Here is a 25,139-nt window from a genome sequence, read left to right as displayed (position 1 = left end):
AACGGGACGGAGCCCTGAGCCTAACAGTGTAAAACGCTTCTGTATGGCGTGACTTAGGCTGAGTTCACGCTACCATTGTGGCTTCTGTTTAAAACACAAGCCACAACTCTTGACTTACAAGCCCATTGACTTATAACGGAGCATCTTACGGCAGTGTGAACAGAACCTTACTTCACTTCGTCACCAAGATGCTGGTATACACTTGAGTCACAGAGTCAACATGTAGCCTCTTTAGGTGCAGGGGGTGAAATAGATCAGTAACTGCTAATTTTCATTCCCTAGTATAATAAAAGTAAAAAAATATATATACGTGGTACCCAAGATCTTGAAACAGTTGTCTTGACTGAACATATAACAAAAAAAGTGACTGTTTCCAGCAATTCACAGCCTGCAAATCTAAAAGAAAAACATAAATGTAGGCTCCGAATGAGGGAATAGAGGACAAGTCTCTGCAAAATGCTCCTGAACATATGTACTTCCGGTCTGCGGTGCAAGACGTTCCCATTTCCCCACACACAACTACAAATCCCGGCATCCTCCGGGTGGAGTGGCGGCGGCTAGTGATGATGATGACGTCACATTACCGCGCCACCGGCTAGGCCTTGAGGTAATTTGCTGTGTAACGTCCAGAGGCCGGGCTTAACAGTAGGACTACCGGGAAAAGAAAGGAAGAAAGCCGTACAAGTATGGAGTATCTGATCGGCATCCAGGGCCGCGACTATGTGCTGGTTGCGGCAGATACTGTGTGCGCGAACAGCATCATAAAGATGAAGCATGGTGAGTGGCGGGGGGCACAGTGTATCCGGGTGAGAAGACCATAGACGAGGGCTTGTCTGGCAGATTCGCCATGTCACGATAGGGTCTGGTCCTGGCACAAGGGATCTGAGAGTTTCTTCTAATGATATGATGCCAGCCTGCCCAGTCAGCTCCATGTATACTGTAAGCAGCTGGGCATTACCTCTATTGCTGCCAATGTGTATTTGCGTTTCGCTTCTCTTTAAAGCATTGAAGGATTGCCTAGGACTTATTGTATAGGCCGCTTTTCCAATATAGATTTATTTAAAATTCACACCAGTGTGCCATGGATCGGCCACTTTGCCTCATATACAGAAATATATGTAGTAATTTCTGAAAAATGTCATCTGATCCCTGCTAGAAAACATCCAGACTGTAAATCCACTGTGAGTGCCGGTTTGTGCAGACCAAAGACATTGACACTTCCCTTCCTCCACTCTGAAGGAGAGATCTACTACTGTGGACGGGCGGCTTACCCAGCCAAGGAGTTTAAATGTGGCAGCCTGGTCTACAATTTCACCTGATCACATTGCATTTACCTTAGAGGAGCACTCTGACTTACACTGTTCTGTCTAGTGCAGGGCCTGAGGGGGCGGAGCATGACACAGGGATTCTAAGAGACAATCCCTGTGTCATTCACTGTCTGGCACTCTTCATAAAGCAGTGGGGGAGACTTATCATTTTATTTACGCCAGTGTCCTAGCCTAAATATATTGAAATTATGGGTGTTGAGGTTGAACCCTGCACCACTTTTTCAGTGCTTAACGTGGGGAATGACACAGATGTTTGCGCTTTCGTTGAGTATTTAAACTAGTATATAAGGTTACGTGGGGAAAGAGGTTTCTAAATGATATATGCATCAAATCTCATGCAGATGGCTGGGACGCTAATCCGCTGCAGATTTTCCGCACAGAAAAACTAGTATTTCCGTCCTGTGTCAGCCTGACTTAAAGAGGCTCTGTCACCACATTATAAGTGGCCTATATTGTACATGATGTGATCGGCGCTGTAATGTAGGTGACAGTAATGCTTTTTATTTAGAAAAACGATCTATTTTTACCACGTTAGGAGCGTTTTTTTTTTTTGTTTTTTTTTTTTGTTTTTTTATAGCTTTATACTATTTACTTTCTTAATGCCCAAGTGGGCGTGTTTTTACTTTAGACCAAGTGGGCGTTGTGGAGAGAAGTGTGTGACGCTGACCAATCAGTGTCATACACTTCTCTCCATTCACTTACACAGCAGATAGCGATATAGCTATATCGCTATGTGCAGCTATATACACACACTATAACGTAACTGCAGTGTCCTGACAATCAATATACATTACACCCAGCCAGGACGTGACGTCTATTCAGAATCCTGACCCGTCTTGATCTTTTCTGTGAGATTTCCATCAAGGCAAACGTAATCTCGCTAGATTACGATGTAACCTGTCATTTCAAACGAGATTATGCTTGCCTTGCTGGAATCTCACAGAAAAGAGTCAGAAGTGTCAGGATTCTGAGTACACATGACGTCCAGGCTGGATTTCATGTGTATTCATTATCAGGACACTGTAGTAATGTTAGGGCTTGTGTATGAGGCTGCACATAGTGATATATCTATATCGCTAGTGCAGTGTAAATGAATGGAGAGGAGTGCATGATGCTGATTGGTCAGCATCATGCACTCCTCTGTACAACGCCCACTTGGTCTAAAGTAAAAACACGCCCACTTGGGCATTAAGAAACTCATTAGTATAAATCTAAAATAGGTCATAAAGTGGTAAAAATAGATAGTTTTTTTAAATAAAAAGCGCTGCTGTCACCTACATTATAGCGCCCATCTCCTTATGTAGGAGATAGGACACTTATAATGTGGTGACAGAGCCTCTTTAAAAATTAAGCAGAGAATTGGTTGAGGCCCAAACCACGTGTGTGATTTTTAGCAGCATGATCGTTCTAAAAAAATGTTTTTCTGAGGGGTTGTAGTGTAATTTTAGTCCATGTCAGACCTGCTCAAAAACCCATTAGGGTATGTGCACACACACTAATTACGTCCGTAATTGACGGACGTATTTCGGCCGCAAGTCCCGGACCGAACACAGTGCAAGGAGCCGGGCTCCTAGTATCATACTTATGTACGATGCTAGGAGTCCCTGCCTCTCTGCCGGACAACTGTCCCGTACTGTAATCATGTTTTCAGTACGGGACAGTAGTTCCACGGAGAGGCAGGGACTCCTAGCTGATCATTGGTCTAGACCAGGGTTGTTCAATCACTTCTTTTTTTTTTTTTTTTTTTTTTTAACTACACTGAGGCCTAGCCTGCCTCGATTTATCTTAAAATTGCTCTCCAGACTCAGTAGAACATTAAAATACTCACAAAAGGAGTCAGTTATGTTATTAATCCATAGAAAGACCAGTGCAGCTAGGCTCAGTAATCATCTGTGTCAGAGGAGATACTTTAAAACTGGTGCAAAGGAAAAGTCAAGTAGTCGCAGATGTAAGCCTTTCAGGTTGCTGCTTTCATTTTCCAAAGGGCCTCTGAAAAATGAGGTGGAATTTGGTTGCCATTGGCAACTACTCCACTTGTCGTTTGCACCTGTTTTAGTATATCCCCTCCAATGGGTGCCGTTGATGTGTGTCAAGCGATTAAACCGACACTCCCGTTTTGTTTTTTTGTTGCCCTGCCCCTGTGACAGAGCAGAACAACGGAAAGCCGAACGCAGATGTGAATCTAGCTTTATAATTATCAAAACTGACTACCGCGCTGGACTTTACCAACCAGCTCTGGTCCAGACTATGACATGTAGGAAGCGCCGCTGATCGTGGGGGATTTGACTAGGATCCCCTACTATAAGTTGCTTGTGTAGCATAGGCCTGAGTGTATCAGTATGGGCTGTGAGTGGAGTGGTTTCACATTTGAGGAATACATGGTAAAGATACAGACAGTTTAGGTCGGGTTTAGAGCTGTGAGTCGCTGTGAAATGAAAGTGAAAGAATCTGGATCCGTTCTCTGCTTCCTGCCTTTTCTTCACATCTGTCATGTGCAAAATCTCCAAACTCCTGATTTGCATGTTCGTCTTAATTGTTTTTCTCCTGTCTGAACTGATCTACATTGTCAGAAGCCTCTATATAATGTCAGAATAGTCTCTGTATGTTCTTGTATATTCAGGCTTGGTCCAGATGCGATGGATTTGCTGCATATTCCGCACTGTAAATCTGCAGTAGTTTACATTACTGTACAGTCATAGGCAAAATATCATCAATGCATTTGTTAGGCCAATTTCACACCAGCATAATATGAACACATTTCTGTATGTGGCGGCCCGACCGTGGGTCTAAAGACGTGAACTATGGCAGCATTTTAGGTACCTCATGTAAAGTGGCCTACATATACCTGTTCAGGATGCCTCCCAAAAAAAAACTGGGATACGTGCACACACAGGATAAATACTGCAGAATTTCAGACCAGATTTTCCATGCGTAAATTCCACAGCATTTTTGCAAGAGAAATTGACACCCTGCAGATTGAGAATCCGCACCGCGGTTCAGTTTCCACATGTTTTTTGCATTGTTCCTATAGCGTCCGGATGAGCTTTGTTCAAATCTCATCCACTTTGCTGCTTCTAAGTAATAAGCTGCAGAATTTCCACACGGAAACTTTGCTGTAATGGGATCTGTTCTGCATGACAACAAACCAAAGGGGTTATTTGTTTGGTATTAATGTAAATAAAGACTCTTTTACCTGGACCAATGATTGGGTGAACGAGTGTTTATACGAATGCTCGCTCTCGATTATTGCCCTGTGTAAGCAGGGCAACGATCAGCCAATGAACAAACATATGCTCGTTCATTGGCTGATCAAATCTTTTATTCAGCGCAAAATATTGTCCATGGGAGATGTGCTGCCGACATGATGCAAATGCATGGGGCCGAGCGATCAGAGTAACAATCGTTTCCCTATAGTAAACGACCATTACTCAGTTGATCGGCGCTTGTTGCTCCTTTTAAACAAAGCTGTATTGTCGACCGGCGCTTGTTTTAAAAGTGGTAAACACGGCGATATCTGCAGATGTACTGCTTCTTCTGTGGGTCTGTATTGTAAGCTGCTTTGTAGAGAGGTCACTTCATGCAGCTAGAAAATATCTTCCTGCAATAATCCTCTCTTCAGAAATGATTCATACAGTACCTCACACATTGTCTAAAGGGGGTTTTACACTGTGCGATTATCGGGCAGACGAGCGTTCGTAGAATGCTCTTTGCCAATAATTGCCCTGTGTAAACAGGGCAGCGATAAGCAGATGAACGCGCAAACGCTCGATCATCTGCTGATCATATCGTTTTAAAAGAGTAAAATATTATCGTTGTCGTAAGCACATCTCCCTGTGTCTCGTTGATTGGCGCTCGCTGAATCGGCCGAGTGTAAAAGGGCCTTAAAAGCCAACGAAGAAGTGGTACAAGAGAAAAGTGTCTAGTAAGATGCATTAAATTATCACTAAAACTTAGCCAGTATTAGTAAATCTGCCCCAAATGTTCTAGAATGCTGATGGAATTCAGTGATCTCTCAACACTGGAAAGTGGCATAACAGGAGCTGTAGTTTCAGAGCAGCGCTGTCAATCATAGTGCTGTCTCTGCAATGAAAGCAAGGGGGACAACTTGGGGACTGTTCACATCAGCGTCTGGTTCCGTTTAGGGTTTCTGTTCATCTATTCCGTCAGAGGAACAGATGAACGCAAACTATAGCTGCCATTTGCATAAGGCTGTGTTCACATCACCGTTGCCCTTCCATTGAGGGTTTCCGTCTGAGGTTTCTGTCGCGTTAAGGCAAACGGAAACCTAAGCTTCCGTTTCCCTCACCATTGATATCAATGGTGACCGAAACGTTGCTAAAGGTTTCCGTTTGTCACCGTTGTGACAGGGTTCCGTTGTTTTGACGGAATCAATAGGGCAGTAGGCTGCTATTGACAGCGGCATTTAAGGGGTTAAACGGCGGCAATTGGAGATAACTGTGATTGCCACTGTTGCAGTGGGATGTCTGCTGTACACTACAGCCTACACCTGCTGAAGATGAAGCGCGCACAGCTCCTGTGCCCGCTTCATCCTCATGGCGTTACTGTACGCCCATTTGTAAGAACGCACTGCTAAAAAGGACGCACAGTAATGCCCATTTGCGGGAAGGGGTTAATGACCAGAATAATTATTGTTATTTATGTTATGCCATGATACAACATTTTTATGTTTTATTTTTGTGTTTTTTTTTTGTTTTTTTTTTATTGATCCATTAATAATTATTCAATAATGACAAAAAAAATGTAAAAGAAAAACGGCAACAAAAGAATTAAACAAAAACAAAATTCACACTGTCACCATCCGTGGGTATGTGGACCCATTAGGCCGCACTGCTGTAGTGTAGTAGCAGCTGGCCAAACAGTCTATACAAAGTCCTAGTACAAGAGAACCTGTAATAGTCCAGACAGTAGCAGATGCTTAGGCACAGATGAAACTTGAAGGTAGATGACGACACACGTGGCAGATGACAGCAGGCGTAACAAGTGGCACAACTCGACTCCAACACTCGATAAGGCTCAGGAACAAACACAGCACGGGATACAGGTAACGGGGCACGGGTAAAACTGGGAACAGGATAACACGAAGGGACCATTTGCTAAGACTAACATGGGAATACACAACAACGCTCTGGCAAAGACTGAAAGGGCAGAGCCCTTTTTATAGTCCAGGGTGGTCATGGGCTAATTAGTAATATTTTTCGTGTGCGCTGGCCCTTTAAGGCCGGGAACGAGCGTGCACGCCCTAGAGGACACTGCAGGGCAGAGCGGAACAGAGTGCCGGCGTCTCCTAGGATGGAGATGCCGGCCTGAATTAGGAAGTCTGCGGTCGCTGCCGTCAAAGAGTAAGTAGGGACGACTGGCCGCGGACATTACACACACCCTCCTTTTCACCAATCCCTCAAGGAAAAAACACAATCTTAAAGGGGTTGTCCACTACCGGGCAACTGATGACCTATCCAACAGATAGGTCGTCAGTACATTATCTCTGGGGGTCCGACACCTGGACCCCGCACCGGACGTACTTGCCGGAAGCAGTTGGCTCCAGCCACGGAATAGCAGCCGGGCCGCTATGCTATATACGGAGCCAACTGCTACCAGCTCCGTACATCGCATAATGGCCAATATCATCCGGTGCCCGCAGGCCACTGCAGAGGCTGGTCGATGCAGGTTCGGGGGGGTCGGACCCGCACCGATGATATACTGATGACCTACCCGGTGAATAGGTCATCAGTTGTCCGGTAGTGGACAATCCCTTTTAAAGGGATTGTTCATGATTAGAAAAACATGGCTATTTTCTACAAGAAGTAGCACCACACCTGTCCACAGGCTGTGTGGCATTGCAGCTCAGTTCCATCCACTTCAATGGAGCTGAGCTGCAGTACCAGACTACCTATAGTCAAGTGTGGCGTGGTTTCTTGAAGAAAGCAGACATGTTTTTCTAATCCTGGACAATCCATTTAATATCATGTGCTATGCTTGCCCAATAAAGAGGATCTGTCACCTATTTAGGCTGTCCTCAGACAGGGCCGCGTAAGTTATTGATGGACATGCATTTCAGTGTGCTGTCACTTGTAGTGTTCTGAAGTTTATGAGTACTTCGTACTTATATTTGTGGCGACCATGAGTCCAAGGATATTCATATATGCATGCTCAACCCCCTCGCCCTTCCGCCGCTGATTGACACTTTTCTTCCAATTAGCGGCAGGGGGAGAGTGAAGACTGTTAGGGGAAACAGAGATCAGGCATATTGGATTTCATTCCCGATCCTTGGTTATGGGGGATCAGCTGCTATCTGGCAGCAGCTTGTCTCCCTCTCCTCACTTTAAAATTAAAGATGCACACTCAGTTAGTTGGGAGGTCGTGAAATATAATTATTGATCGATCATTATGTGTAGGGTCTGCTTTAGATATCACAGAAATCGAGTGAAAGAAAAAGTGTACACTTGGTACCATAGTTACATGGGCAGTGACCTTGAAGATACATAAATATGCCTGTCTAAATTATCATCATTTTGGTGGACCGGTTATTGTAGACACGTATTGGCTGTGGTCTATATAGAGTTGCTTTTAGGTAGTTTCCGCATCAACACTTGATTGATGTTGCCGGTCATCTTCCCACCGCATTTTTCTACTGTCCTGTAATGAAATCTCAGTCTCCCGTGTGTGTGTGTGATGTTTTGAACCAATAACTGACTGATACTTTTTCCCCCAACAGATGTAGACAAAATGTTCAAAATGAGTGAGAAGATCCTCCTCTTGTGTGTGGGAGAGGCTGGAGACACAGTGCAGTTTGCAGAATACATTCAGAAGAATGTACAGCTGTACAAGATGAGGAACGGTGAGTTGACAAACTCAGAATTTTAGGGGTTGCAATAGTCGTTTTCTAAAGATCAGTGAAGAACAAATTGGTATGAATTTAGGTAAAATGGTGTGATCTGACCCAACGTACAAAGCCTTGTTGAATTGTAACCTGCAGCTAACGTTCATAGAATTCCAACTCTCTACTGCCTGGCGTGTAAAGTAAATGTAGCAGACCTGAGACTAGCATTTTTTTAAATATTTTTGTGGTCTTCTAGTATTCGCCTTCATGGACATGAGATCACGCTGTAAATTACAGGTTACAGCGAGATTACGCTTGCTCTGCTGTATCTACCACAGAAACATTAACGAAGTGTCGGGATTGTGAATAGACATCCCGTGGAATGTCTATTCACTGTCTAAACACTTCAGTATCGTTAATATATTCGTATAAGACAGCACATAGCGATCTAAAAGGATCCCTATGAGCTGATTAAATGAATGGAGAGAAGTGTATGATGCTGATTGGTCAGCGTCATACACTCCTCTGTACAACGCCCACTTGGTCAATAGTAAAACACGCCCAGTTGTCCATTGAAAAACTCAGCATAAATCTAAAATGGCTAATAAAGTGGTGAAAAAATATCTTTTTTTTTTTTAAATAAAAAGCACTGCTGTCACCTACATTATAGCACCGATCTCCTTATGTAGCAGATAGGGCACTTATAATCTGGTGACCGTTCCTCTTTAAATAACCCCCTGAACAGTCAATGAGGCGTGTACTGGCAAGGGGGCGTGTTACTATGGCTGTAACACTGTCCAATCAGATATGGACAGTGCCATAGCAAGAGCGACTGCAGTCTTTTCACCCAAACTGGCAAGGGGGCGTGTCACTGCTACGGACAGTGTAAGAGCTGTGGACTCGGAAGGCACTGGGGACCCTTGACGTTTGGTTGCGAGCTTTGCGTATTTTGGCCACTAATACCCTATGTTTCATGGATATTTTTACTATATATACTTTTTTCAGGACGTGGCCAGGTGCTGGGAGCATGATGTGCTGGTGTTTGGTTTGGCATGCAGAGCAGCCCGTCTTAGCTGACAGTATGGGCATTACAAATAGGCTGTGATATGGAAAGATATGCTATGCCTGGCGGCTGGCACGTTATCCCTCCATGTATTACACATAGTACTGACACTCCATGTACTATTCACTGCACTGACCCCTATTCATCACATTTTTTTTATTTTTTATTACATTATTACACACAGTTCTGACACTTCCATACAACACACATTTTCTTTTATACCATACATTCACACCCTAGCACTACACTAATACTTACACCCATTTATCGCACACTTGTGAGCACTTAGTTCGCCACGCCCATCAAGACTAGTGCGAGTGGCTAACACTATTTAATGCACTCTCCTTCCACCCACCCACCCACTTAGTAAGTGTGGCCTTTTCTGTGGTTTTGAAGTGTAAGAGCTGTGGAGAGCGAGCATGCGTGCTCTCATCTCTTCAGCTCTTGCGTGAGATCAGTCTTGTACTTTGTCTGCCGAACTGGCGAGGGGCGTGTCTCTGCTACGGACAGTGTAACCGCTCCCCAGCTCTTACACTGTCCGTAGCAGTGACACGCCCCCTTGCCAGTTCGGCAGACAAAGTACAAGACTGATCTCTCGCAAGAGCTGAGAGCACGCATGCGCACTCTCCTCTCCCCAGCTCTTACACTGTCCCTAGCAGTGACACGCCCCCTTGCCAGTTCGGGTGATCAGACTGCAATCGCACCCTCTCTCCTCGCTCTTGCTGTGGCACTGTCCATATCTGATTGGACAGTGTCACAGCCATAGTAACACGCCCCCTTGCAAGTACACGCCCCGTTGACTGTTCAGGGAGTTATTTAAATATCAGGCTCCAAATATAACGGCACCGATATCTAAATAACAGAGGGAGGTAGAAAAAAAATGTAAAGTACCCCAGGGTTTGTGCAGCCCTCCCCATTACATGCTGCACATGTATGGGGAGGTAAAAGGTTCTCTTTAAGCTGCACAAACGTTTTGCTGTAAAGAAAGTTAACTGAGCAGTGGTAAAAAAAATAAAAATTTAAATGGCAGTGTCTAAACTTGCGCCAAATTTATCTAGTATGAGCCACTGTGATCACTTTGGCGCATCCAGTCTAATTCAAAGTCTAAGACCCTATTGATAAATCTACCCCATTGTGTCTAGGAGGGCATGGTAAATGACCCAATACCAGTGCAATATACATGTAGAACATACGGTTCTTCTTCAATGATACTATACTGGATTTATATTAAGTACAATCATCCTATGTATTGTTTTACAATGTTATATCATCCTGCAAACATTATGATGCAGAATCTGTGTAGTTTAGAATTACTAGTCACATTGGAAACCTGTTTTTTGTTTTAGGCTATGAATTGTCTCCCTCAGCAGCTGCAAACTTCACACGTAGAAATCTAGCTGACTATCTGAGAAGTAGGGTGAGTTATTAAGGATTTTATGACATGTCGAAGGATTCCAAAATTGGAAGAGAGAGAACTTAAAAGGAAAGACTGCATTTGAGCAACAATTGACCTCATTCTAAACTCCTAATCTACATAAAATGTTGAGTAACTGTGTAAATGCATGAAAGGAGTTTTCTGAGCGTTAACAAAATAAACTTTGTGCTAAATATGGCAGGCATGGTCCCCTGCCGGTCTGGGTTAACATTGGCGAGATTGTCAAAAAGAGCTACTAAACAAGCACCTGTTTTACGCCATAATAAGTTCAAAATCAGCGTAATAGGACTGTGTGAACAGGGCCTAACAATACTTCAAACCTGGTTGGAGCGCTTATATATTGTCAATTTGTGTATTTAGTGTAGTTGCTTCAATTTGCCTTTTCTGTACTTTCTGTGGTGTGTTTTCTCTCCATAGACAGGCTGCTGTTCGGATAGAGAACAGCATGCCTCTCACATGCCCTCTCCCCAGTATTATGTAGCTACAGTTTAATGTTATTGTGTCGCACACATGACCCTAGAAACAGATGGTGCAGGTAAAGCTGTGACTTTTAAATATCCTGTCTCCTAAGTGCTGAAATCCATTTGCTATACACACCGAAAGTTAATATCGCTAACGAGGGTAATTGAACACGCGTTTTGGCAAACACTTTCTGCAGGATGTGACATGGCGCCACGTTCCATCTCCTTTCCTTTACTCATAGTCTTGGGCATCCTCCCCCCCCCCCCCCCCCTGTCCTTCTAGAAGACCTGTTTTGCCCCTCTCTCCTGTGCCCACACTCTCCCCACTTGTTCCAGATGGGCAACTCAGTGGGGGGACACTGGCAGCGGCAGATGTGTTTGCATGCCGGAGATGCAGCTCTGTGCCGCTGCAGATGGTGATGCCTGGGAGGGAGTGGGGTGTGTAAACTATTGTTAAAGATCACATCGTATTCATGGTTCCTGCTGTTAGAACTATGCAACCCCTGACACAGCACAATGTAGCGGCTTACAATGAAATAACTTACCTCCTCTGTCTGGTGAGTTCGCTTCACAAATATTTACAAATGTGCAAAAAAAATGTGTTTAACCTGGTTCTATGGGATAATGTAACTGAGCAAATAAAATGTTCTGTCCTTTATATAAACCTGGTCAAAAACATCTAGTTCCTTATCCATTCTACCATACCGGCTAGGTAAAGGTGACAAGCGATCACCTGCGATTTGTGATAAAACTTCAATGGATGTTCGTCCGTATTTTTTTGTTCCAATAGCGAAATAAGCCGCCGTACCGTACTCTGTGGGGTGTTTCATGTACGAAACTGTTCTCTAGAAGCAATGATTCTAGTGGAGAATCGCTCCGTAATTACGGCGTTCAATGGAGCATTCCACAGTTCTTGTTTTTATTCTGAGCAGAAACGGACAGAACAAAGACGTCCGTATGAAATCGGGGTACAGCACTTTCCATCTTTTGCAAGTGTCCTATGTCCGTACAAAACGGAGCCATAATACAGCCATGTACACTAGGCCTAAATGCAATTCGTCAATATCTACCAATTACCAGAATTGTCCCCTTTTGGGAAGTTCATGTAAGTTTGATAAAGACTATACATAAAAGTATATTCGCTCACAAAGTTTTGTTTGCATGAAACGTAAGTTTTTTTTGGTTTTGACATAGAACTTTATTGTTAATATAGCACTCGTGTATGGGGGTAAATTGGTATTTCAATGCCCAAACGTACGTGCTTTATTAGCAGCTCTGGCATTGTGCTTTCTCAATAAGCTTGGCTCTGCCACCTACCTCTAATTTAATAGTTTGGATGTTTGTATTTTTTAACCAATGCTGACACAGTTGCAGGATCACAGGTGTCAATTCCCCATCCCCAATGTGTGTCTTTCAGGAGAATCTGAGACAGCGTTGCTATCTCACTCCTCAGCCGAGACGTGCTAAGCAGAGAGTACCTGCTGAGAGCAGAGGAATTGTAGGATCAGCAAAACACGCAGGTCACACATTTTCACGGGTCTCCATAGAAAGTTTAAAGATCCTGAAAAACAATGGCAAGCATTGTATGATCAGATTGTTTTTTTTTGTTTTTTTTTTGTATAGGCAGCAGTGACTTGCATTATTCCATGCTTTTGTATGTTTTTTTTAAATGGTAAATACATTCTGTTTGTAAGAAGTGAAGAAACTTGTGCCTGATCTTTTAAAGAGTCTATTGAAACTTAGGGAATCTGTCACCAGATTTCCCTATACAATACAAATATATCTTAGACCTGATGAGACTGGTGTTCTTACTTTGAGAAAGGATTATATAGCTATTTTTACCTGGATTTTCAAAGTACACCAGCAACATGAGGTCAAACAGATCTATTTAAGAATGTATACTGGTTGTATTTCTAAATCTGGCAAGAGATCATCTTTAAACTAAACATAAATGATGATGGGTATAGCAGCGGGCAAGTGACAGGCCATTCTATTGCTGTCACAGCTGGTGCTCTTGTGGTAGCTGGATGATCTTGGGCACGGTTCCCTAACCAGTGGTTCAAGAGTCACATGTAGCTCTCGGGCCCCTGCATGTAGCATTGCAGCGGTTGGCAGCCGCAGGTACTATAGTGCACCAGTAGGGATGTCCTAGCATTCAGAACCATATCACTGGCAGTTGACACTAGGCTAAGAACTATATCCTTCTCTCCTGGGTAAGAATCATATATTAGATATTTTTAAAACAGAAGGTCCTGCCCGCTATCTCCGCATCACCTGGACTTTTTTCTGAAGTTCTTAGCTGAATGTATCATTTGATAAGGTTTTTGCTAATTTAGCTTGATTTATGAAACTTATAAGTATAACTTTCTTATTTTTATCTATTTATCACTGCCTCTTTCTTGTCTGCATATGCAGCAAGCACATTAAAACGCTATGCATTTTACATTGTATTTGCAATGAGGCCAACTTTTGACCTAGGTTAAATAACATGACCCTGACTCTGCTCTCGACGTTGTTTGTCACTTACCCTACGCTCACCCCTGCCGTGCTGGTTTCTTCCTGTCCCCTCCCCATTCTCTCATTCCCCACGTTTGTTACTGTTATTTTGCCTTCTGCCAGATGTCTCACCGCTGTCGTTCACCAACCCTGTGCAGTCTCACTGTACGGCATGTCTTAGTGTCTCTTGTCACCACCGCACCCCTGGAGCTGAGAACTCACGCTCAGTGGAATTTCACGCTCTGCTAAATCAGAAATCTATTTCAATGTAGAAAAATAATGGCATACAGAGACTTATTTATATGAGACTAAGTGTATATAAATATTGTAGAGGAGATTTCCATAGGTCTATTAAATATGAGCAGTTTCCCTTAGTAGCATACATATCGCTTCGTGCCCAGTCTGTTAGGAGGGCTGAATATATAACAATCTATTCCCAACCATTGACAACTGCTGCACTGTCGCTTTAAAATCAAACTGATCTGTGATACTTTATAGAAAATAAATGTTGTATTCTCGTGTCAAGTTGTGCAGAAGTCTGGTATGTCCAAAGAAAACTGCCTCTGATTGTCAGACGTTTTTGAAGCTGAGAATGAGGCCTCTTTTGAGGCATTTTTCATAGTGTTCAATGGAAAAACGGCTCGTGGAGTGACATGCTACTACTTTTTATGCGCCATTTTTTTAAACCGCAGCGTAAACAGACGCCCCGTATGAGCTAAATGCCGTTTTACCTTATGATTTCAAAGGGCAGATGTTTGTAGGCATTTGCGCCCCGAAATACTCCTGAAAACACCATGTGAACGTACCCTTACAAAAAATAAACTTCAGCTGTTCTATCAATTTTTGGTACTGAATGGCAAATCTGCAAGGGTACAGTCCAATATGGACGACCGAGAATGCATCATTGCATAACTGGCTAGACATTCGGGCTGCAATGGAAATATTGGTGGTCATCCAGCTTTCCCAGAAAGACTTGAACGCTAGGTTTAGCAACTTGACAGACAAAGGAAATGGAAAGGTTTTATATTTATTGGTGATTTCAAATCCAACCTTTTTGTATAAAAATGTGAAATGAATGAAGAGACTGGGACTATAGATCTTTTTGTATCTGTAGTAATATACAGGATCCTAAGAGGTCAGGAACCTATTGCTCTACTGGTTCTGGTTTTGAGTGGGTATAACTGACAGTTCATCCCTTGTGCCCGAGCATGTCAAGAGGAAGTCTGACATGGTAACTGGCGCAGATGTATTGGTTTAATTAAAACTGCCTCACACCCTTTTATTTATGCCTGAGCTTCTCACACATGCAGAAAGCTGGCATCTCGAGAGTCGCACAAACCTTTAGCGAGACATCTCCTGCACGGCTCTTTAAACACGGAGAGCTACCCCCTCCTCCCCATTACTCCTCCTGTTAATTGTGACTACGTCTCGGATGTGTAGGCATAAATAAATGTTAGAGCGGCTAATTAAATTAAAGTATCGGAGGAGCAGTGGCTACAACCGCCACCTCATCTGCTCAATGCACACAGTCCACGGCTATACCCACAATAGGAGCCATGCTTTATTGCTACTTCTGTCCCATGTTCAAATGGTCTTATACACGTTTTTTTCACTATTATTTAACAGGTTCCCGACCGCTGGCCGTAAATATACGGCCAGCGGTCAGTGTCTCTAAAGTCCGGCGTATAGTATATATACGGCCGCACTTCAGAGACTGTGCACGCGCGATCGCGTGCACACAGCTCTATGCCCTGGCTGTTGCTAACAGCCATGGGCACTGGGCAGAATGTCAGGGGTCAATCTTTTGGCCCCTGAACATGTGATCGCTGTGACAACCAATCACAGCGATCACATGCATTTCTGCATAGAAAACAGTGTGCACGCGATCGCGTGCACACAGCCCTGTGCCCTCGCTGTTACCAACAGCTCTGGGCACTGGGCAGAGTATCAGGGACCAATCTGATGGTCCCTGATCATGTGGTCGCTGTGAAAACCTATCACAGCGACCACATTTGTTTTATTTTGACTTTTCTAGCAGTAAATCTCCTGCCTCTTCTTCTCCTCAAACATTGTTTCAGTTTGAGGAGAAGAAGAGACTCGAGAGAATTGCTGCCAGAAGATTACAGTTACAGTTACACAAAAAATACAGTTACACTCTAAAACATTCTCTGTATAGATAGATTTCTATCTATCTATACTATCTATCCATCTATCTTTTTTTCTATCTATCTACCTTTCTTTCTTTTATTCTATTAGAATAGGCAGGTAGGGAGTATATAATTATATATATATCCACATATATATAATATATATAGCAATAGCGGTTTATTTTTTTGTTAGCGGTAGTGTAGATATATATAGCAGTTAGTTTGTGTGTTTTATAAAAAAAAAAAAAATAATTTGTTTAGTTAGTGTTAGTGTTAGTTACGTTATGGCGAGGAAGTTGTTTAGCGCCGAGGAGGCATACGCCATGCTGTGGTCTGAATCGGAGACCGCATCAGAGATGGCGTCCGAGATGGAACCTGTTTTAGGTAGCGACGATGACAGCGTCACTTCAGGTTCATCTTCAGGGGACGTTGTCCCTGATGCAGTCGAAACTGCAGAACATGAAAGCGCAGGGCCAAGTAGCGCTGTAGCACGGGACAGCCTGGTCCGTCCAGGCTCTTGTATGGGCACCTGCCCCATCTTTTGGGCCTAGAATCCACGGATTTACGGCCACTCCTGGCATAACCGTGGACAATACAAATTTTGTCCAAATGGATTACTTCCATTTATTTATAACGGACGACATCCTAAATCAGATTGTCCACGAAACAAATTTATATGCCACGCAATATATAAGGCAGAAACCTTCATCCACCCATGCCAGAGATTGGACGCCCACCAATTTGCAGGAATGAAAAAAATTTTTGGGGCTCACCCTAAATATGGGTATTGTCAAAAAGCCCTCCATTAGGTCTTACTGGTCAACAAGACCCGCCCAAGCCACCCCAGTATATTCTGCAGTAATGCCCAGGTCTCGTTATGAGACAATAATGAGGTTCCTCCACTTCAATGACAACGCACAGGCCCCCCCAAAGTACCGATGCAAACCGTGATCGGTTGTTCAAAATAAGACCGCTAATAATAAATTCACTCAATAATTTATTTCTGCAACTCTACACCCCTGAGCAGAATGTAAGCGTGGACGAATCCCTCCTCAACTTCCATGGAAGACTTAGCTTTCGCCAATATCTACCTTCAAAAAGGGCAAGATATGGCGTTAAGCTCTACAAATTGTGTGAAAGCGGGTCAGGATATACCACCGCCTTCAGGATTTATGAAGGGCGGGACCGCACAATAAATGTTCCTGGATGCCCCCCTGATCTTTCCACCAGCAGTAAGATCGTGTGGGAGATAATGCAGCCTCTGCTTCACAAGGGGTACCACCTGTACTGTGATAATTTTTATTCGAGTGTGCCCCTGTTTAGGCATTTGCATGCTGCAAGGACTGGGGCATGTGGTACCATGCGCAAAAACCGAATTGGTTTTCCACAGCAATTAGTGGGGAAGCGCATGGTAAAGGGGGACTCCTGTGCTTATGCATCTGAAGAATTGCTGGCGGTCAAGTTCAGGGATCGCAAAGACGTGTATGTGCTAAGCACGATTCATACCGCAGGAACAGTGGCAGTGAGGGAAAGGGGGGCAACATCGGACAAGCACAAACCAGTGAGCGTGTCCGAATATAACAAGTACATGGGGGGGGGGGGTGGATTTAAGCGACCAGGTTTTACAGCCCTATTTAGTAAAACGCAAAACTAAAACCTGGTACAAAAAGGTGGCCATTTATTTGTTACAGGTGGCCATCCACAACTCATTTGTGCTCTACAAAAAAAACAGAGGCAGAGACACATACCTGGATTTCCAGGAAAAAATTATTGAAGGCCTCATTTTTGATGTTCAGGACACCCGAGAATGCCCCCAGTCTGAGGATGTCACGCGACTGACTGAAAGACACTTCATCAGTCGGATTCCCCCAACAGCAACCAGAAGCAAGCCCCAGAAAAAGTGCCGCGTCTGCAGAAAAGACGGGCACCGCAAAGATTCCCGATATTTCTGTCCCTCATGTCCCTCACAACCAGGCCTGTGCATTGAGCCATGTTTTAAAAAATACCACACTGTTCTGAATTATTAGATTTTAGTTAATTTGTTGAAAATATATTTGCCCTACATTACGTTTTTATTTTTCCCATGATTTTACTCCAAGGGTGAGGGAGGGAATGGGTGGGGGGTGGATGTCATGTTTGATGTTTTCTAAAGTTCATCTGCTGGAGAGCTCCATTTGCATTAACCTGAAATTTCTTATTTTAGAAAACCCCAAAAAATAAATTCCCATTATACCCCTAGATGAATATTTTGGGATTTCTGCTTCAAGAGCAGATATTTTGGAAGTGTTATAGCAACTCTGTTGAGTTTTGTAAAACCAGCTTTGAAAAAAAGCGATTTGTGAAATAATCTTCTATCGTCCGCCCTCCTACATCTCTATGTGATAAATAAGGCCACATATTTGGTATCCCCGTGCACGGGAGAAGTGGCAGAATGTGAACGGAGATTAATTTTGACCGTGGTCTATACCGTGTGTGAAAAATGCTGGTATAAACTGACGCATTTGCTAAAAAATTGCTAATTTTATTTTGATCCATCTTATTCAAGAAACTTTCAGAAGAAAACTGGACTGTCTAAAAATATGATAAACCCCTTGAAGGAAACCTTGTGGGGTCTACTTGTGTGAATGAAGTCATTTATGGGGTGTTTCTAATGTTTCAGCAGCATTACGCCCCCCAGAAAACAGTATGCGGCTATAAAATCAAATGCAGAATTCCTGGACCGAAAAGGCCAAAAAGCCTCCTTTTATGCCAAGCCCTGGCACATGCCCGCACAGTGAATAAGGCTCACATATTTGGTATCCCCATGCACGGGAGAAGTGGATGAATGTGAAAGGAGATTAATTTTGGCCGTGGTTCATACCGTGTGTGAAAAATGCTAGCATAAACCGACGCAATTGTTAAATTCTTGCATTTTTTTCCAATTTTGCCCACTTTAGAGAAAGAAAAAAAAATGATATATACTGACAAATGCCACTAAAACAAAGCCCTATCTGTCCTTTAAAAAGAATGTAAAATTCAAAGATGAAATTTATTCACCTGCTGAGTTATAGTCATCTAAAGAAGCGCATAGCAAAATTGTGAAATTTGCTCTGGTCATTTAGCTGTAAAACAGCCTAGTCCTTAACCGGTTAACTAAATGATTCTAATGGCTTGATGGATAAGTTGATCCATATTATTAATATTCATCTATGTAGTTTACATTTTAGTTTAACCTAATGCTACTTCCAGAGAGCGACCCTGTATATAGATATGAACCGTATATTGAAACAAATCGACACTTTGACACTTGTCTCTCACCAGGAATTTTGCGAAGTATCAGCAACTATTGCTCTGGCGCACCCGGTCTGTCCATCACCTAACACTACATTTCCCCTGCAATCGATGGCTGGCCACAGCTTTCCCTAGCATTAACTGCTGATCACCGGGGTTAAACAGACCGCTCTTTTAAGAACTATACCTTCATGAAAGTGGAACTCCATGCAAAAACGGAAAATGTTTTTACCTAGAACCATTGGGCTTACCAATGCAGTAATGCCACGTGTAGCGATGCAGGAATTTTATTTTTAGTTAGGTAAAAATGGTTCATAAGTCAGGCCATGTGACTGATTGCCTGGGAGTCATCATAGGAAATATTCCAAGTGCATCGGCTGGCAGCTGGAGGGTTTTGTAGTTTCACATAATTTTTCAAGGGCCATCCACATTAAGTGGTAATACCAGATACAGCACAAAGACACGAGTGGTGGTGTTTCTGGAAAGATAGCAGACCCTTTATACTTCTCTTTTAGGCCACGTTCAGATGTGGCGGATGTTTTGCAGAATTCTGATGCAGATTCTGCACTGAGCCTGAAACAAAGTACAGTTCAAGTCTAGTGACTGTGGTTTTACAAAAGTCGATTCACACTTTGCTGTCTTTTTTTTTTTTTTTGTGGACCCATACACCACAATGGGTGAGATGGATCGCAAATCCACACGGGAATAGGACTTGGTCTATAATTTGCGGAACAGACACATGGATCCTTTATCCAGCCTGTGTACAGGTTATATTGAGCTCTTCTGATGGTCAGAACGTTTATTATTGCTCCATCTCTCAATCTCTTTAGTCTCCTGGCACACTGGTGGTTCTGAGAACAGGCCAAGGTCTCTGCAACAGTCCATACACAGGTTTAGCCTTGGATTTTTATGATCACGCGGTGTTGAACAGAAATTGTTATTTTTGTTTATAAAGCATTCAAAGTAGTCTATCTAGCATGTCCTAATAGCGATCCGTGTCTTTACAGACTCCTTACCATGTTAACTTGCTGCTGGCTGGGTACGACGAACACGATGGACCTTCCCTCTATTATATGGATTATCTAGCTGCTCTGGCAAAGGCACCTTTTGCAGCTCACGGCTATGGCGCCTACCTTACTCTCAGCATCCTTGACCGCTACTACAAGCCAGGTATGATGAACAATTAGTTTTTAACCATTTGTTTGTTACTAAATCTTGAAGCTTACGAAGTGTGGGACGACTGATGGTGTGCCGTATACAGGATATGGGAAACCTTCGTATGTTTTACCACGAATCTGAATGCTGAAATACCTGAGCAACGGCAAAACACAATCATGCCGTCTCTGCTAAATGAGGGTGGAGAATTTCTGGCGTCCTTTTAGCGTGGCAGCATTTCCCACAAATATTTGAAAGTGATTACAATAGGGCTGGACAAATCCCAGGCCTCAAAGTCATACTATCTCTTGAAGTTGTATAAATGGTATAAAAATCTACAGTGGCTTGTCCATCCCTGTGGTAAATGTGAAGCTTGGCTTTTCAGTACCGGAGGCTTGTAGAGCAACTGTAAAAGGGTTTTAGGAAATCTATGCTACCTAAGCCGCTCCAGGATGTGCGGATATCCATATACAGTTTACATAGGAGGGTGGTCTGTGACCAAAATACATTGGGGGAGATATGATATTCGTGACTCTCCACCATTGTAGTGTTCGCTATATTAATCAGCAGGGCACACGCAAGTTCATAGCTTGTTTTTATTTTCTTATCCCACGTGTGTACATTCAGACGCGTTGGATAAAGTGGACTTCAGAAATATGGCATTCGGCTCGAAATCCAAATTATTCAAATTTAGCCTAAATACATAGATAAATCTGTCCCTGTTGTGTTAAGAAAAAATATAGATTTTATTTCTCTGGTGAAATAACTTTCAGAAGCAGAGATAGAAATCGTTCACCTTGAAATGGTTTTGAAGCTATTTTTTAATATTTCTCACTAGAGGGAATGTGGGAACTAGAGGTAGCAGAGTAGTCAGTCTAGAGAGTCTTTGCAGTGCAGCCCTCCAAACATGTTATACCAGTGCTGAGAAGTTAGTGCGATAACACCCACACCTTGCTGGGGCACAGAGTACCCCCTGGTGGGACCTTGGTATCACCCACACCCTCTTTCCCTAGTCCCTCAGGTCTTTCTGTGTCATGCTGTCAATCAATCATTGCTTGTCCTCCGCACCCTTTCGTTGCTAGATGCGGCAATGTTACCCTTGCCACTGAATTACTAGCAGGTCCGTCTTTTTAATGCAGGACTATGTGAATGCTCCTACACGGACGTAAATGTAAACCTTGTACTTGTAGATTATTAATATGGATATGAGAACCACCTTTTTTTGGATATCTTCCTGCCCCATGCATTTAAACCTTTTACTATTGCGCGCTGCTTTTTACTCTTCCTTGCGTTGCGATAAAACAAGTGACCTTTCCTTATTTATGATGTATGTTAGTCAGTGGTCATGAACTGGAAGACTATAATCGTGCTCTTTTTAGGCCTGTATTTGTATATTAATGTCAGTCACAAGGTACATGTTTTCTCATTTTAAGTGCCAGAAGGGATTATCCTAATGTGCAATAAAGATTTGTGTTAGAAGATAAACTTAGTGGGGTTCCACGATCTGGGACCCAGACAATTCCTCAAACTAATGGGCTGCAGTATCTGAATCCCAGCACCAATGCAAGATTTCCTTACCTGGGTATTTCTGACCGTGCTTTTCCAGAGGTTACATTGTTGATTTTAAAGGCTTTGTATGCCTTTTTGGAAGTTTCATGTGTTTTTTAAGCAAAAAAATGTTGTACGTAACTTAGATGTGATCGAGATTAGGTGGATCCTGTGTGGAAGACACGCAAAATCTGTTCACAGCAGAGCCTCCGTTCAGCTGAACTGACGGAATTAGATGAGAGAGAATGATACAGCTTCTCGGTATAAAGGATACATAGAAGCTGTATAGTAAAAGGTAAAACATTTTTCTTAAAAGCAATAAAATCATGCAAATCTCATTGAATTAATTAAAAAAAAAAAAATGTCCAAAGGTGTACATTGAATTTAAAGTAGTTTCTCCTGATATACAATACTAGCTCTGCTAGCGAAGGTACGCATAATACTTAACACGTTGTTCATACTACTTTTATTAGCAGCTATTCTAAAAAAAACTTAAATCAATACTACTCCGCATGAAGCTGATCGTAAAGTCAACTACCCCGCCTTCCAGCCTCTCATTATAGCCTGGGGTGGCACAAGGAGCTCATTCGGTAGTTCTCCGAAGGCGGTTCTTTCCTCCCAGACTCCCAAGACTGGAATGCCGTCATGCCTCCCTCCCAACATAACTAATTGATTAGCTTTTAGGTTATTGGGAGGATTTGTCACATATGGAACATGTTTGTTTCCCATGAAAGTTATAGAAAGGGGGAGGAACAAGCTTATTTCTCTGATTCAGAACATGTCCACGATATTACAGTGACCTATATAGATATATAATATAGCAATGCATTTAAAGCCATTGTACAGGTATCTATACCCTTTACGGAAACTACCTAATCTGAAATTCTCCACCGCAATCTTGGAATATTTTGAGGTGGTGATCTCCAGGTGGCAGGACCTGGAGGTGTTTTTTTCACCTCTCTGACTCCTGGAAGGAGCTGTGTGATATCCGTGGGTGGAGGTCTTCAGTTTAGCACCATGTTTAAAATCTAATTTGGAACTTTGCAGACTACTACACTCGGCAGGGCTAAATAAAGCTCTGGGATTTGACCAATTTTTAGGAGTCCCCATTATCTGTCACTCTACTGCCTTTCTTTTTCCTTTTTAAATAGTTATTTAAATCTTCAAAATTGATGGCATGTGCTGGCATATTTATCTCAAGCGCAGGTCCGCTTCCTCGGTATCTGAATCCCTGCACTGAAGCCATTCTGATCTATCAGCAGGCTGGAATATGTCAAGATTCCCTCTGAGTTTACAGGCCATGTAAAGAGTAGCCTAGTCAGGCTGTAGGTCAACCAATCAGAATTACATTTCCCTGCCACCCTGTATCCGATCAGAACATTTCCCTGGTTCAAGATTGTGTTTTGATTAATAAAAAAAAAACCCTATAGAAGTATTGCCTTTATTTTTTAAATTTCCTATTTTAAAGTGACTTGACTAGAAATTGCTGCTTAGTCTGTTATACAGTTGTATCCAGCTGCCCAATAATTTCTAACGTCCACGTTGGTTTTTGTAATCCGCACTTTGTCCATGGTTTGACTATAATGCTAATTGAGTTGGTGTAGTTTAAGAAAAATACTTAAACGTGTGGGCTTCAACCTTCATCTTGTCTTTATTTATGAAATTCTGGTTTATTTTATCATCCCAGATCTCACACGGGAAGAGGCAGTAGAGCTGCTAAAGAAATGCATTGCAGAGGTAAGAAAACTGCTTACAAATTATAGGAGATGAGTATAATGTCACGAATCAAGATGCCTGTCTTTTTTTTGTTTTGTTTTTTTTTTGTGTTTTTTTTTTTTATTGTAGGGCAGATCTTTAATTCTGCAAAGATCGTTCACGGAGGAGCAAGTCACGTCAAAATATTAAGGATCAGGAGCTAAATGATCTTGAGAGAGCAGGGTTTTTAGTACAGTTAGGAAATCAGATAATCGTTCTTATAGCTTGCCAAAAACACGAGAGGGAAACCTGCCATCAGATGGATGAGGAATAGGTTGTCCTACTCTAATGTCTATAATGGAATCGGACCAAAATTAAAGACCCCGTACTGATAAAGATCATCAGATAGAAAATGTCTTTGGGGGTACTCTTTTTTTTTTTTTTTTTTTTTTTTTTTTTTTTTTTTATTTATTATACAGAAACCGACTACTAGTCTTAAAAATCCAACAAGGCAGATTATTTTATCGACAGATTGTTTATAGTCAGAAAGTCTACTGGGGTAAAAATAAAATAAAAAATGCAACTAAACTATTCATGAAAGTTTTTTAAATTGAACATTTTGGCAATCCGTTGTATGTTTTGTCTGGCCAAGTTTGGAGTTGTGACTATTGGATACGATGTGGTGAGAACCTTATATACTACTACTTTGTAAAACAGATGTCATTGTATTTGAAGGTCACAACGCTTTGCGGAGAGCACTTTCTTAGGCCCTGTTCACATCTGCATTGGAGACTCCGTAAGGGGCTTCCGTCCGATTTCATGGTTTTTGCCTGACAAAATAACGCAGCATGCTGCGCTATTACGTGTGGCACAATGGTGGAAACCTTGACGTAGACCCGACACAACCCATTAAAGTCAATGGGTTCAGTCAGGCGCCGTTGGTTTGCGTCTTGCAATGGATTTCGAGATTCCAGTGGTACCTGGAACGCAGATGTGAATGAGCCCTCTTTCAATCCTAGACATATTTGTGTTTACTGGTATAATTCAATATTAACAGCCTGCTAATTTTAGTCCTTCAAACCAGTTTTGGCTTCTTTGCATTCAATTAATTTATGTGAACACCGTTCAGAAGGAGCTGCTTGCTCACGTACACCACCTTCTTTTGTTCTTTCTTCCAGCTCCAGAAGCGGTTTATCCTGAGCCTTCCTTCATTCACTGTGCGGGTTATCGATAAGGATGGGATCCATGACATGGAGTCTATTCCAGCATCAAGTGTATAATCCTTCCCTGTTGTGTTCGTTTTTTACTTTGATTTCTACCACTTTTGAAAACTTGTTTTAATAAAGTCTCCCAATAAAGTGTGTGACTACAAAAAAAAAGGGCCTTAAATGTTATGCTCAAAAAAATATCTTGGGGGTTAAGTATCGGACTTATTTAACATCCATTTCACATAACTGCAATGGTCAGTGGGCCTTTACAGTCAAAGGTCTCATGCGCACACCCATATTACAGCTTCATACAACATCCAAGTTGTATAGAGCCATAATTTGGTACTTGGATATATCTTTGGGTTCCTACTGCACCACTTTATGCCTCTGATTTCATATAAAGGTATGTGTAGGAGAGATGAGGTCATATTCAAGTGGATCTGTCAGTAGAATATACTGCACTATGTAAGGGCAGCGTATTACACCTTACACGGC

General features: G+C 42.5%; 1 protein-coding gene across 1 annotated transcript; it reads left to right on the top strand.

The window, feature by feature from the left end:
- Positions 1–556: 556 nt before the first annotated feature.
- On the top strand, positions 557–24,815 carry PSMB2 (proteasome 20S subunit beta 2). The gene is made up of 6 exons (XM_075853365.1): positions 557–777; positions 8,062–8,184; positions 10,576–10,646; positions 20,046–20,208; positions 23,429–23,478; positions 24,615–24,815. The coding sequence occupies exons 1-6, from the start codon at positions 687–689 to the stop codon at positions 24,714–24,716; spliced, it is 600 nt and encodes a 199-aa protein (XP_075709480.1). The 5' UTR covers positions 557–686; the 3' UTR covers positions 24,717–24,815.
- Positions 24,816–25,139: the final 324 nt, after the last annotated feature.

Source organism: Rhinoderma darwinii, chromosome 2 (genome assembly GCF_050947455.1).
Source record: "Rhinoderma darwinii isolate aRhiDar2 chromosome 2, aRhiDar2.hap1, whole genome shotgun sequence".
NCBI classification, from domain to species: domain Eukaryota; kingdom Metazoa; phylum Chordata; class Amphibia; order Anura; family Rhinodermatidae; genus Rhinoderma; species Rhinoderma darwinii.
Note: the sequence above shows the minus strand (reverse complement) of the source record. Positions and strands in the feature narration are given on the sequence as shown.